This window comes from Phytophthora parasitica (genome assembly GCF_000247585.1).
Source record: "Phytophthora parasitica INRA-310 unplaced genomic scaffold supercont2.54, whole genome shotgun sequence".
In the NCBI taxonomy this organism is placed as follows: domain Eukaryota; phylum Oomycota; class Peronosporomycetes; order Peronosporales; family Peronosporaceae; genus Phytophthora; species Phytophthora nicotianae.
In genome coordinates, this window is record NW_008649040.1 from 79,905 (window position 1) to 93,378 (window position 13,474).

The 13,474-nt window shown below is 47.2% G+C and overlaps 6 protein-coding genes across 6 annotated transcripts; 2 read left to right on the forward strand and 4 right to left on the reverse strand.

The window, feature by feature from the left end:
• Positions 1-817: 817 nt before the first annotated feature.
• On the reverse strand, positions 818-1,147 carry PPTG_23848 (hypothetical protein; the record flags this gene model as incomplete). The annotated part of the gene is made up of 2 exons (XM_008913551.1): positions 818-977; positions 1,059-1,147. The coding sequence occupies 2 exons, from the start codon at positions 1,145-1,147 to the stop codon at positions 818-820; spliced, it is 249 nt and encodes an 82-aa protein (XP_008911799.1).
• Positions 1,148-2,516: 1,369 nt separating this feature from the next.
• Positions 2,517-2,847, reverse strand: PPTG_15801 (hypothetical protein; the record flags this gene model as incomplete). The annotated part of the gene is made up of 2 exons (XM_008913552.1): positions 2,517-2,575; positions 2,652-2,847. 2 exons carry the CDS (start codon positions 2,845-2,847, stop codon positions 2,517-2,519), a joined length of 255 nt encoding a protein of 84 aa, XP_008911800.1.
• An 806-nt stretch (positions 2,848-3,653) lies between these two features.
• On the forward strand, positions 3,654-5,537 carry PPTG_15802 (hypothetical protein; the record flags this gene model as incomplete). The annotated part of the gene is made up of 1 exon (XM_008913553.1): positions 3,654-5,537. One exon carries the CDS (start codon positions 3,654-3,656, stop codon positions 5,535-5,537), a length of 1,884 nt encoding a protein of 627 aa, XP_008911801.1.
• A 183-nt stretch (positions 5,538-5,720) lies between these two features.
• Positions 5,721-7,106, forward strand: PPTG_15803 (hypothetical protein; the record flags this gene model as incomplete). Its single annotated transcript, XM_008913554.1, has 4 exons — positions 5,721-6,085; positions 6,141-6,575; positions 6,641-6,734; positions 6,795-7,106. The coding sequence occupies 4 exons, from the start codon at positions 5,721-5,723 to the stop codon at positions 7,104-7,106; spliced, it is 1,206 nt and encodes a 401-aa protein (XP_008911802.1).
• Positions 7,107-7,193: 87 nt separating this feature from the next.
• On the reverse strand, positions 7,194-8,786 carry PPTG_15804 (hypothetical protein; the record flags this gene model as incomplete). Its single annotated transcript, XM_008913555.1, has 1 exon — positions 7,194-8,786. The coding sequence occupies one exon, from the start codon at positions 8,784-8,786 to the stop codon at positions 7,194-7,196; it is 1,593 nt and encodes a 530-aa protein (XP_008911803.1).
• Positions 8,787-11,264: 2,478 nt separating this feature from the next.
• Positions 11,265-11,719, reverse strand: PPTG_23849 (hypothetical protein; the record flags this gene model as incomplete). Its single annotated transcript, XM_008913556.1, has 2 exons — positions 11,265-11,600; positions 11,662-11,719. The coding sequence occupies 2 exons, from the start codon at positions 11,717-11,719 to the stop codon at positions 11,431-11,433; spliced, it is 228 nt and encodes a 75-aa protein (XP_008911804.1). The 3' UTR covers positions 11,265-11,430.
• Between the last annotated feature and the right edge of the window lie 1,755 nt (positions 11,720-13,474).

The window sequence follows — 13,474 nt, forward strand, 5'->3', positions numbered from 1 at the left end:
GCGACAATGATGTGGCAGAAAGTTACTCTTTACTAATCGTTACAGCTACCCTTTTAGTTCTGCTACCAACTCAACCGTCAATCCTATCGCATTTAAAACCATCGTTAATATCGGTACTTGTACAGTAGTATTCGATGACATGAGTAGAAACTTGGTACCCAAAAATCTGCTCGCATAAGCTATAACTGAGTTAGTTGAACTAGCCACTGGTGTTAGAATCTTATTGTCGACTTTTTTTCTGATAAAAGAGGTTATTCTGACCCGGTTGAATAAGGATTTGAGTCATTTATCGTAGTAGAAACTACTAGAGTGACTAAACTGCACAAAATTAATTGAATTTCCATGAGGGTACTATTCGGGCAGTGGTGTTATTCCGTATTTCCGTTACTAAACGAATAAACGCCTGTAATTTCATGACGACAAACTTAGTATCCTCACTAAGCCCAGCATGTTCGAAATCGCTATCAGTTTCAATAACGGTCAAGCCACGCATCTTGCTGCCGGTGATTAAAACTGGATACTCGATAGGAGTCAGTGGTGCATAATTTTCCGTTGAGTTGGCTGAAGCTCAAACCGGATTTGGTCGGGCAGCCCCTTCTATTGGTGGTAGATCGATGGGGTCTGAATTATCACAGTTTCTCGCAACAGGGGAGGTATTTCTTGCAATTTTTTTTTTCATTAGTATTTAGTTGTTCGTATATTATACCTGGAACTTTGCGTACCCGAGTAAATGTACCGGTTTATAGAGACCAATATTGACTACAATGACAAGTGTTATTACTTCAGCAAGTGGTGTGTTAACGCAAACGTATCGCCATTAATCTGGCGGTGTGACCACCAAAAGCTGATCCATAGCAGAAGAAATGATTGAAATCACATGATCTTGATTCATATGGAAGACGTACATTCTCTTATATTTTAGCAGTAACAGGAATGTAGGAATGATCAAGTAGCCAAGAAACACGAATCGAAATCGCCTATATTATAAAAAAAGGATCCAGTCGTTAGCTGTATATCAGGGTAAGTGTTGATCATAACCAGTAAATGTGGTAACTCACTGGAATTGTTCGAGTTTCATGTCGTAATTAATAGCTAGTTTCAGCTGCGCGATGGTGAAATTCAGAGCAACTGTGACTCCCAGCATCATCATTGATTGAAGTGCGTACTCGGATAGTAAAAACCAGCGGCATGTCGGGCAACGGATGGCCGACACCTCGCCTAACTGAGTAATTCCACACCATACATATCACGGCCAGCAGAGCCAACGATATGATTTCTTTGCACGAAACTCGAGCGCAAGTGATTGACCAGCTTAGAGAAGCAAACACAGAGGCCCATATAACGCAACACTTTCTCTAAATTCCTGTGAATATCGAGAAACTTGCAGACTCTCCCATGAATCTATACTCTCTGTAATATGCTATTTTCGAAGTGATAGATAGCGCCTTAACTTGTGGGGCCGCTTGGAGAAAGTAACAGATTTTCTATCGTAACAAAGCTGTATGTCGTGATTGTAGTCATCATAATACCAGTGTTAAAACGGTTGGCGTGATGTTCTCACCGCGACATTATGGTGCCAGTAGTAGCATTCCAATTATCACAATATCATTACTGCAAGGTACATACACAAACAGTACTACGCACACGTGGTAGCGTTAACCCAGTGACAAAATGACGATCCAAAATACCTTTGCACAGTGGCCGTGTAGTCCTAGTCCTCAACTCCTAAATGCTCTGATAACGCATCATCGTAGCCTACGTTCGCCATGCGTGCACGTCCCTGCACCAACAGAGAATAAAACATGTAACGCTTCAGTGCACCATTCTGTCAATTACTTTCTGGAACCGTGACATTCACCGAGGCATCTCCACGAACTTGCACCTGCAACGTGTGCTGACTCGAGTTGCGAACATCAAATGTCATTGTCCACGAAAGTCCATTTATTAGGTTATCAGGTGGAACACCAAAGCTCGTAGCCGCAGGATAACGAAACAACTCGAAGTCACTTCGAATGTGGATTTCACGCAATTTGATGCAGGGCTACCGAAAATTGTATCTTAATCTATTGTAGCTACCAAGAGAAGATAGATAATTGTCACGAGCTAGTTGACATCAACGATAAATTATTGCACTAAGAGAAACAAAGAAATAGATAGTCGATATAATAGAGATTCATTGACCAATTATCGCGCTCACCTATTCAGACGTTTCGACCGTACGGGCATCCCAAAATCTCTCGTTTTGACGCAGGAACAGAAGCATTTCCAGCGTATACGGCTGCCGAGAGTGCCGTTACAGCCCGAACGTTGCCCGAGCGACGCTGAAAAAGCGGTCGACAACGTTCGAGGTCGGCGGAATCCTATTCAGCAGCTCATAATCTGGTTGGTGCTGCTACAGGCGTTGACGCTTTTGAAGTCGCTCAACGAACGAGGCTCCCGCCTCGTCGTCATCACCCTGTCGCTTACCTTGCGCAGCGGGACTGACGCGAAAAGCCTCCAGCGCAAGGCTTGGCCCTTCAGCACCCGGACACAGCCGGACTCGAACTCAGGGCTGTAACAATTTTAGCTCTTGGAGCTGCATACACAATAACCATTATTTGACACCAAAAAGTTGTAAATATAAGTAAATATCACTAAAGGCACGTACGTACCTAGATAGGTGGAATACAACTCCTTTTTCGCGATGAGACTGTCGAACCACACTCGCACAAGCAAGTTGACGTCACCGCCTTGTAGCGCCTTGGATACGGACTCAACGTCCTTCAGCTCACCAAGAACGTTCTTCATACGCCTCTTTACCCTGAGCGAGGGCAGCAGCTCCGCGAGCTCTTCATCGTCAGCGTCCATAAATGGAAGAAGCTCAAAAAAACGATTGAGCATCGCAAAAGTGAAACCCCACCGTGTTTGCTGGCGAATGATTGGTCAGGTTCGTGTACCCCGAGCCAGGGGAGCGCTACCGGACCCCACCGCACCGACAGCGAAAGTACCCAAGGATAACCTCGTCGTACTGGTCGCGGCACGGGCGGAAGAAGAAGTTGGCCACTTGTTTGTTGGTGAAGGTGGCAGGGCGTTGGGTGCGAGCGGAAGGGAGCATGTCGTAAGGTAAGGGGCTTGGGCTTCCGGTAAGATTGCAAGTGGTGTGAGTGAGGAGGAAGAGCTTCACGAAAATTGGTATGGTTGGTTGTAGAGAACTCCAATACAGTATTGAAGTCAAGAGTTTAAGCTCAATATATAACTGTTAGCTAAGCGTTAAAGTTACAAAATAAATTATCGGTGCAAATTTATTGCAATAATTGCAGCATCGATTTACTTTTCGGCTGCCCTGATTTGACGACGGTGTACGCTCCTCCTTGATCGTTGCCGTATGACGTAAATACGCTCTTGCTAGCGTCGATTTAGTCGCACCAACGATGGTTCGTGTGTTCCAGAAAACATGAAGTCTGACCAGAGTTGGCGTCGTCAGCAGCGACGTGGGGTCCTAGACACAAACTGTAAGCCAAAGACCGTCTCCACACAACCGTGTAGCCATCTACCGCGAAACGACGCATCTTATGATTGACCAAAATTCAACGTCAATAAGCCATATGATTGGTCAAAATAGCTCAGTCCGCTGAACTGGCCTGATCATCACTCCGACGTTAACGGCTGCAGGCATGGCTTCGTGCCCTTCCTGTCGCGCTGGGGCCTCCCCGGGCATGCGCTCGTGCTCGCAGTGCGGTTTCCGCTTCCCTGGCGCCTCCTCTGTCCTCTCCACTCACGCTGTGGGCAGCTCTGCCACGTCTGCAGGCATCAGCCGCCGTAATATCCCCAAAGACCGCAACAAGAAGAAGAAGCCCAAAGATAAAGACAAAGAACGAGGAAGCAGTAAAGAAAAAGAACGAGATAAGAGCAAGGAGAAAGAGAAGATCGATGTCCCGCCGGCTGCAGCGGGGGAGGAAGCCGCTGCTATTTACAAAAGAATGCTCGCAGCCGTTCGAGGTGCTAATAGGGAACACGACGAGGTTGTCTCGGCCTTTAAATCGGACTGCAAGCAATACGGACAGGGAGAACTACGGGCTCGAGTGTTCTACGAGGGGTTGTGTACATATTTTGGCAGTGAGCTTATGCTGGAGCACATGCTGCCACAGTTAGCGAGACTCATCCCGGACGATAAGAAGAGGAAGAAACTAGTCAAAGTTCACGTCAAGAGCAAGCGAGCAGGAGGATCTACAGCTGTGGGCACTAGTACAGGCAGTAGAGCTTCCTCTCATGCTCGAAGACCGATCTCCAGCTCAGGTGTAGCCACAAACTCAATGCTACCGACTCAAATGAGACCGTCAGGGGACAGACGGCCGTATTCAGCGTCGGAATTGATCCGACGCGATAGTATTGAAAGTGATACGTCGAGTAATACGAGCGGAGAGCTCGCTCCTGCGTCTACAGGACCAGCGTCCAGATTGACGATGAGCCGGTATGCAGAGAACCCAAAATGTGCTATATGCAGCGAGGTTTTCGATCTTAAACGACGGAGACACCATTGCCGCAAATGTGGCGCGAGTGTGTGTCATTCCTGCTCTCCAGCGAGAATGTTGATCTCACCAGACCAAGTAGCACATGAGAGTATGAAGAAAAAGTATGACCCAGCGCACCCACAACGGGTCTGCACGATATGTGCCCCGATTCTGCAGTATTTCCAAGACGGACTGAACACGCAATACGCCAATTGCCATAAGGAGAACCCGCACGAGGCTAAGACTCGACTACATTTGCCGTATAGTCGGTCGCTGGAGAGTGCTTGCCGCTCTGCAGCTGATATTCTAGGCAACTTCTTCCGCCCTGACTTCGGGGCGGATAGCGATCGCTACATCCCCGTTAGCTTCCTCAAGCGAGCACAAGGCATCGCTTTCCTCACAGTTATTAAGGCTGGACTGCTTATCACAGCCAAGATGGGCACTGGTATTGTGATAGCCAAGCTTGATGATGGCTCGTGGTCTGCGCCGTCCGCAATTGGTACCGCGGGTATTGGCGGAGGCCTCGAAGGTGGAGGTGAACTTATAGAGTTTATGATCATTATGGGCTCTAAAAACGCTGTCAAGGTGTTTCACCGTACCCAGGTAAACGTCGGTGGCGGTCTCAGTGTCGCAGTTGGGCCTTATGGACGCGATGCATTAGCACAAGCTGCTGCTAGTCGAGGAGGCTTTAACGCCAACTACAGTTATTCTCACAGTCGAGGACTGTTTGCAGGCATATCGCTACATGGCGCCGTCATTACGGCTCGAACAGAGATGAACAGCAACTTCTACGGCCAGAAACTCACGCCCGAGGAGATTTTGAATGGAGCTGTTCAACACCCACGTGCTGCTCAGTGTCTGTACGATGCTATCGATCAGGCAATGGAAGGAATCGCGCAATTCGAGTCGTCAGGAGGCTCTCAGAGACGTGCATCAGCTGCGCCTACTCCACCAGGACCATGCAGCTCTTGCCGATGTCAAGAGTTCGTCCCTAAAGCGTTCTCGAAAAAATGCAAGACGTGCTCTCATGTACACAACGTTACATAGAGCAAATGCTGAAGCAACCTACACAACGACGCAAGAACGACGTACAATTTTTTTTTGATAAATGAATATTTGGCAGAATTTATGACGAGATTTGACCGCGAGGAACGCTCCGTCAAATATAGATGATCTCAGTCTCCGTTACTGCCTTAACAGAGGCGTAGACTTCATCTAAGCGGTTGCAAAATGGGTCTTCGTACTGGTGCTACACCTCGTGGTGTTTGGTCTCCTGAGGCGAATGCTCAGCGCCAAGTTGCTATTGACGATAGTTTGTCAAAAGCGATACTATCGTTGCCACCTACTCACGTTTTTCGACGCGATCTACTCGCGTATTGTACGCTACGCAACTTGATTCCTCATCCACAACTGCTCCCGTTGCACCCTGATGAAGAAGAACGTCAAGGTGCAGCATCCAGCGAGACAGCGGGGATTAACAACGTCTACGACGTGAACGAAGTGGAGCAGATTTCGATCAAACATTGGCAACTCGATGACGGGAACTGCCGGGCCATGTGCTACGCGCTCCCGCTCTCGAAAGTTCGTTCAGTCTGGTATGTAATGATCGGTATTATATCTCAGTTGAATTTAGAACTTACTGGGTACTAGCCTCTTTAACGTAGGACTGAACAAGGAACAACTACAATTAGTGTGCTCGACGATACCGAAGACACACGTGACTGCACTTCAATTGGAATGGAATTCACTACATTCTACTGAAAGCAACGCAACTGAGGACCATAGTCCTGAGCTGAGAGTGCAGGAGGATCTCCAATCAGGTGGAAATGACTCATCGGAGATGTTTGCTCAGTTGTTAAGTGAGAGTTCTGCGTTGATATTCCTGTCGCTACGAGCGAACGGGATAACCTCGAGAGGAGTAGTGGCACTTGCAAAAGCACTGCGCACGAATAAGACACTTGAAGCTCTTAATCTATTCCAAAACTCCATCGACGATGCTGGTGCACGTGCCTTCGCCTACGCACTGCCGTTTAACACAACTCTTAAGACACTTTCACTTGCCAACAACAGAATCTCCGGACGTGGGTACGCTACATTACTTGCCTCGAATGCAAGTAACCAATTTGTATTAATGGTTTATTTTGCTTTAGAGCCAAGCTGCTGGTGGACGGGTTGACGAGATATGCCGCGCCACCGGAACTCATCTCAGAACTTGAAGCAGCCGAAAGCCAAATACACGCCCAGGTAAGGTAGAAGTTGGTGCATTTAGCGACTTAGTTTCTTATGCTTCCCCTGGTTTGTAAGATGGAGCAAGCAAAGAAAGCCAGGAAAAAGATTGACCGCGCGACGGCCATTGCACAGCTGGGTCTACCAGTCCTGGAGACAGTTGATGGCGTACAGTATGCCCCTGGTAATTCCACATTGAAGGAGCTCCTGCTTAGTGGAAATGCTCAGATTGGTCCCAAAGATGTGGAATCGTTGAGCGAAGCACTCGAACTCTTCCAGTCGAAACTGCAAACTCACCTGCGATGTATCAAGCTTCAGCGACTACTAATGTTACACCAACACAAAGTACAAGAATCACACCAGCACATTTCTGAGTTCATCACGTTGTGAGTTGCTGGACTCGATGCACGACTTAAAAATCATGCTTTAAAGTACTTGGAATAAAAAAAATTAACTTCTCCTTTACCAAACTATCAGCTACAACTGCAGGCACTCGAACCACTTTTTAGGTTTCTGCGAATTCTTGAGTAGACCATCTCCATTTAGAAAAGCCGTATCTGCATGGTTTAACTGCGGTCTGTAGAATGTATCCAAGTAGTGGTTGCCAAAGAGATTTTCGTCAAGACCGCCCAGACAGCTATTAAACTCGACGAGGGCGTCGTTTTTCTTGGATTTGTGAGGAATCACCGTTCCAGCCAGGATGCATTTGGGTTGGTACGTCGAGAAAAGACCGACATAGCTGTCACTGCACATTGCTGCTGCCACATTATCACGATACGCTTTTTGAGCAGCTACGTAAGCTGCATCGATGGACGGAGAGCTGAACTCTCCACCCTGATAAATTGTTGATTTGCGCGCCGTGTTTAGTGGACACTGGCCGACTAAGTCGTACAGCTTCTCGGTAATACCGCTGGTTCCATTATGACAGGCACCCATGAGATAGTCCACAGCCATACTGCCTGTCATCGGGGGACTCAGTGACACCCACGATGTTGTGTCACTGAACCGGCATTTCCCCGTTGCGAGAGCGTGAGCCAGAACGAGTCCACCCATCGAATGTGTTACGATAATTGTCCTGTCGATGGTCCCAGTAGCGACGTCGCTGGTTTTGCTCATGGAGAGAGCGAAGTCACAATATTTGTGCTGTAGAGTGTCGTTCCTCCAGCCAGCATCCTTGGTATTCATCACAGCATACTTGATCTCGGAACAGCAAGGAGCGTGGCCGTGCATGTCACCGAACTTACGTCTCGTTAGCTTCGGAGTGTCCTGCAACTCCGCCACGTCGTTGGGGTTACCCAACCCGTGTAGGAAGATGCACGGACGAGGAGTAGTTGGACATGCTTTACACTCTGTAGCCTCCATTGCCATGTGAGACTCTTGCCTTAGCTGTCTTGTAGAACCTGACGGGATCTTGCTGCCAGTAGCCAAAGCGAGAGCTGTAGGCGTCAGTGATGTGGCCTCTTGAACAACTTCACACGACGTCGTCAACTCTGGCTTCGAGACGCTAACGGGGCCGTCGAGATACTCGACAGTAATGTCCAAATCGCTACTGTACGCCGTGAAGCCAGCCTCACCCGACGCACAAATAGCGTAGTGGGATCCCGCAAATGTCGTTTTGAATAGCTTTCCACTCTCACAGTCGACAGATTTGCCACCGATGGAGGCACTGGGAATGGATGTGGCCATGTTGAGAGCAGGTAGAATCTCGTCGAACGGCAGCGTGTTGGACGGGAGACATTGAACTGTTTCAACGTCCGAGGCGTCCGTCGTAGTCAGATAGGCAGATCCGTCTACGAGAGTGTACGTGAACTCGGAGTCGTCGTCATTGAACGTCGCGTAGCTGTTGTAGAGCACACTGGCGCCGTTGTCCGCCACAACGGGCGTGGCATAAATATCGAACTCGGAGTGTCCGTGGAGATTCATGCTCTTGCGCTTGAAGGTGACATGAAGTTTTACGGGTGGAACATCGTTCAGCGACGTCCCCACTGTCGAACTCGATGCGGCATCTGTCGGCTGCGTGAGGCCCAAGAGAGTGATAGCAGAGATGATACCGAGTCGCATGACCAGCATTTATTCTGTTAACAAAAGTGGAGCCTCTTCCTACTGTTGTGAAATGAAGCAATGAACATTTCAAGTCTTGACTCAAGACTCTTGAGTCAAGCCTTGGCATATGAGTCTTTGCTGCCATTTATTCAAGACTATTGAATCAAGAGGCAGCCAAACGAGGATTTGAATCGTGGAATCTGGTCAGTGATCAGAAGCGCATCCCCATCTGGATGTCTTCGAGACTCCCGAACCGGGAGTGTAATGCCCGACGGAAGAGCACAATATGTATTGTACAAGGATGAATATCGTCACCGTGCCGACAGTGAAAATATACTGCATTAAAGAAAACCAAATGGGCCCACATAAATACGACATTTGTGCTATCTACCAATTAAAACCAGCATAGAAGATATTTTAGCCAATAAAACCGTTAGGGGCTGGGTAACAACTAACCGACAACTTGCCGACGCATTTTGTCGGTGTGCCATTAAAAATATGATCAACTAGTAAAGAAAACTACAGTTAAAATGTGACATCATTCATATCCAGCCATTTGCCGACGTCTGACCGCAACAATGTATAAATGTCCTCACTAACACATTCAAGACATCTGAAACAAGCAACACGAGGAGCAGATAATGAGCCTTCAAGATCTCGCCCCAGTAAACTCTCAACGCGCGAAGAAGACAGCAATTAACGTGTTCATCGCTATCTAGCTTGCGAAGGCGTTACGATGGGATTCGTTGCGTCTACACTCGCTCGTGATGACAACGGCAATGTCTTCATCAAGCTTATGGACCGCTTTGCTGTTCACCTGGCCTTCCTAGAAAGCCGCGATGGAAAGCCGCTAGCTAGAAATACAGTGATGTCGTACTACCGGCAAGTGAAGAATTGGCTACACGAAGAACCGTGTAGGATTCTAAAAAAAGTTATTCAAGATGGCTCAAACCATAGAGCACTATTGCATTTCGCGACAAGAAGACACTCACATCAAGAAGGCACCAGCGTGCACAAAAAGAGATTTGCGTATTCTCATGGACGGCCTCTATTACGATGCCGCTAGTGCCAAAGATTATCAAGATGCGGCTTTATTGGCGTGATGTGGTATGCGTTTGGTCGGGCTTCGGATCTTAGTTTTGTTCCTAAGTCAAGTATGGCGGTGACTGCTGATGGTGTAATTTTTATCCTCTAACTCGCGTGAAGACTTCTGAAGAACAGGGTCTGTCACTTTTTCCCGACAAGAACAGTTTCATTACTTGTCCGCTGCATGTTATTGGGATGGCACTGGTAATGCAACAATGTCCTGGTATGCAGATATTAGATCTTCCTAATGTTACAATGGGGGGCGTTGAAGTTGTCAAATTATCTGACGACGTTTCTCTCGAAGATGCTTTGATTGGTGTTTCCGAAGCCGGTGTGACTACTGCCTCAAAGAACAAACAGAAGCAACCGGATTCCAGTGTTAAGATGCGCGAATATATCAACCGAATCCTCAAATCGGTGTCAGAGATGCAATCACGCGCTGGGTTGACGGGAAACCTAACGTCGCATTTATTTCGGCGTGGTGGTGCTCAATATGCCAACGCTGACCGTTTGTTGGGTGCTCAATGGATATTTCATCGGGGTTCATGGAACATGACCTCTACGAACAAAGCTTTTGCGTACGTGTTTAACACTACCAGTGAAGACCAAAAGGTTTCTCGAGTTCTCAGTGATTGGGATTCTCAGGCTCGACCGTTTGTTCCAGACTTCTCCAGTTTTGATTCTACAACAAAAGCGGACGCTCAAGCTCTGTGTCGATTTTTTTTCCAAGCGAGCGTTAGTACAAAGGATTCGAACAAAATCCTTGATACTCGAGTCGTGGAAGTGTTAACGGCAGTGTTGAAGGGCGGTGGACGCAAGCACAGAACAACTTCCTTCGAATTCGATGTGCTGAGTTTCTACGACAATTGTGCTAGTGAAGGCGAGATTCCCAGCCACGCATCAATTTTATCCTACTGCCAAAATATCCCTGAGTTCGCTTTAAAAAAGGATAAAAGCTAGCACTCGTGGGTGAAGAAATTTATTTAGCGGTATAGAACTCACCACTCTTCTAAAAACAAACTCGGACCCAGCGTCTAATTACAAGGTCTGTCAAGCAGAAGATGCAGAAAGTGATAATGATCCCACCCCCGTTAATTCGACGAATGACACTTTCACCGCCGACATCATGTCTCAAAACACTACAGTAAGTGACGAGTGTTAAACGCCTGGTAACCTGGAAGACGCCACAGCCGACAAGAAGGATATTCTTCATCCACAGGATATCGACTCTACAATTAGCGATAATTGCTCTACCCCATCCCCAGGCCAACCCGAAAGTGGAAGTGAGGATAGCAAATGAGGTCGCACCAATTTTCCCAGTTACCTTCCTACGAATGACAAAATTATCTCGATATCAACACAAATAAAGAAGATGAATATCTAATTATACCATCTTCGCTCCTCCGCTCTTTCTAGAATGCAGTACATGTATTTTGGGGTTCATGAAGCAGCTCGTGACAATTCCCTTAGCTTCTCTTTATACCGCGCGATCATATCATCGAATCCTGGCGCACGGCGGGAAATCGCTGTAAGTTCTTCCGGTTTCTTTTGCTGCATTTCTTGGTCAGGTCGTTCTGTCGTAAACTCAGTCTTGGGATTTTTCTTCGCATTCGAGGATCCAGAGCAGGCGGGCGTCGTCGTAGTTCTCATCAATCATTGTGGTTTGCTGCCTCGGATAAAAGTTGGTGAAGCTGTCCAAGTACTTGGTCCAGGTTTGGAATTTCGAATGGGCAAGTATGCTACCGTCTGCTTCGTCTATACGCATGAAAGCAAATGCCGAACTAGGTCGAAGTTAACCAGTGTTTATGCCACAAACCCTTCATTTTCTTGGCGATTTCGAGTGTGTTTGGATCTTGCATCGCCTTCTCGATCATTCTGTCTACGACTTGCCAATTGTAATACGAACTCAGCGGCTGAAACCAAGATTCTGTGTGGGCCGGGTTCTTACGGTTGAAACTTTTCCACGTAACCCATCCATCTGTTGAACAATGGAGTACTGACAACGGTATCTCCTACAAGATCAAGTGCAAGCAATTTGAATACGCCCCGTTGGGGTTTCCCGCTTTGAAAAATACTCTTAATCATCGTGTTCCCCCCGCAGCTTGTTGGCAGCGCTCTCAATGCTTGGGAAATTTTCTATTGCTTCCAGGAATTGGGGCAGATATCGATCGTCGACGTGAGTCTTCAGTACCGAATTTAGCGCGGTTACCTTGCTGGAGGTTTCAGTAGCGATAGCATTTACGAATAAGAGCCAAGCGTTGACAAGTGGATTTCTGGAGAATCCCAAAGTTGCCATATGAAGACAGAGCAGAACGAAGACGTTGTTCGACAGACCTCCCATTTGCCAACCACTTATTCACCAGGTCAGATTCTAATCTCATGGCGATATTTGTCGTCGTAGCTTTTGTGGTTGCTGCTGACAGCATACTCGCCATCTTTTTATCTCCGAGCTTGCGCGTTAGAATCTCCATGATTGTCGTTTTCTTGTCGGGATACTTCACATTAAAGGCGTCCAAATATCTGGCCCAAACGCTCAACAGTGGGTTCTCCAAAACGGTGTACATTCCCTTGCCAAGGCCAAAGCATTACTTGGAGTTTTCTTATTTCGTTTCTCATGTACCGGCGGAACTCAGGGAACACGTCGGCAAAACGCCAGAAAAGCACAAAGACCTGCATCTTCCACCTTGGTGGCGGGTCCCTTCCACGTTTTTCGCATTTTCAGCCAATTACGTAAGATACGTGTACACAAAATGTTTATTCAAAGTGGTGGTCGTCGACACGGGCTTTGCGAGATGGTTTGCATTCAATTCGTCCACGTATTTTACCCAAATAGTGAATTCAGGGTAGTTGAAAATGTTGCGCTTTACTCGGCAAGTTTGAGTAGTTGAAAGACAACTTCGTTGGGGTCTATTTTAATGGCAACGCAGTGCTCCACTTGATCAACGTGTAGTCTCGTGGCAAGGCTTTTCATTTGTGAGTTCCCGTCAGCAACAATATATTGCCGTTTGATTTTGTTTTCAAGTCGTCGACATATTGGAGCCAGGTTATAAACTGGGGACTGTAGAACATTAAGGGTCCAGCTTTCATAAGGTGAAGCCTCACGAACACTAAACCTGCATTATCTGTTGCTGAGCAACCTCTGGAGCTGTGTCTGGGTCATTTCCGAACACATGAACGTGATTTTTTAGCTTTTCTGGGGTGGACACGGAGGCCTTCTTTCTCTCTCTTCCTTGTACTCCCCTTCGTTAGTACTATCGATTCTATTGAACGTCGATCCTGCCTCCTGGAAGATTGGTGCATCTGGCTGGAGTGCTGCAGAGCCTGTCTCGAAAAAAAAAAACACTTAAAAAAATTGCAATTACAACAACTACGAGAAAGTGTAAGCTCATTGTACAGAGGTGGAGTTTGTGATTAAGCGGCAAAACTAAGGTCTACGAAACGCTACGTATAATTTTAGTTCCTTTTTAAGCCAATGCAATCCTAACTCCGCATTGGGATACCCGCGTTATTTTGTGGATATAGCAGCCAAGCACTAACCTTCTACTTTTACAGCACTGTAGGTTTCAATAGCGGAGCCAATATGATAGTTTCTGTGACGGGGTCACACAGCACCTTGTGCAGAGGAAGTT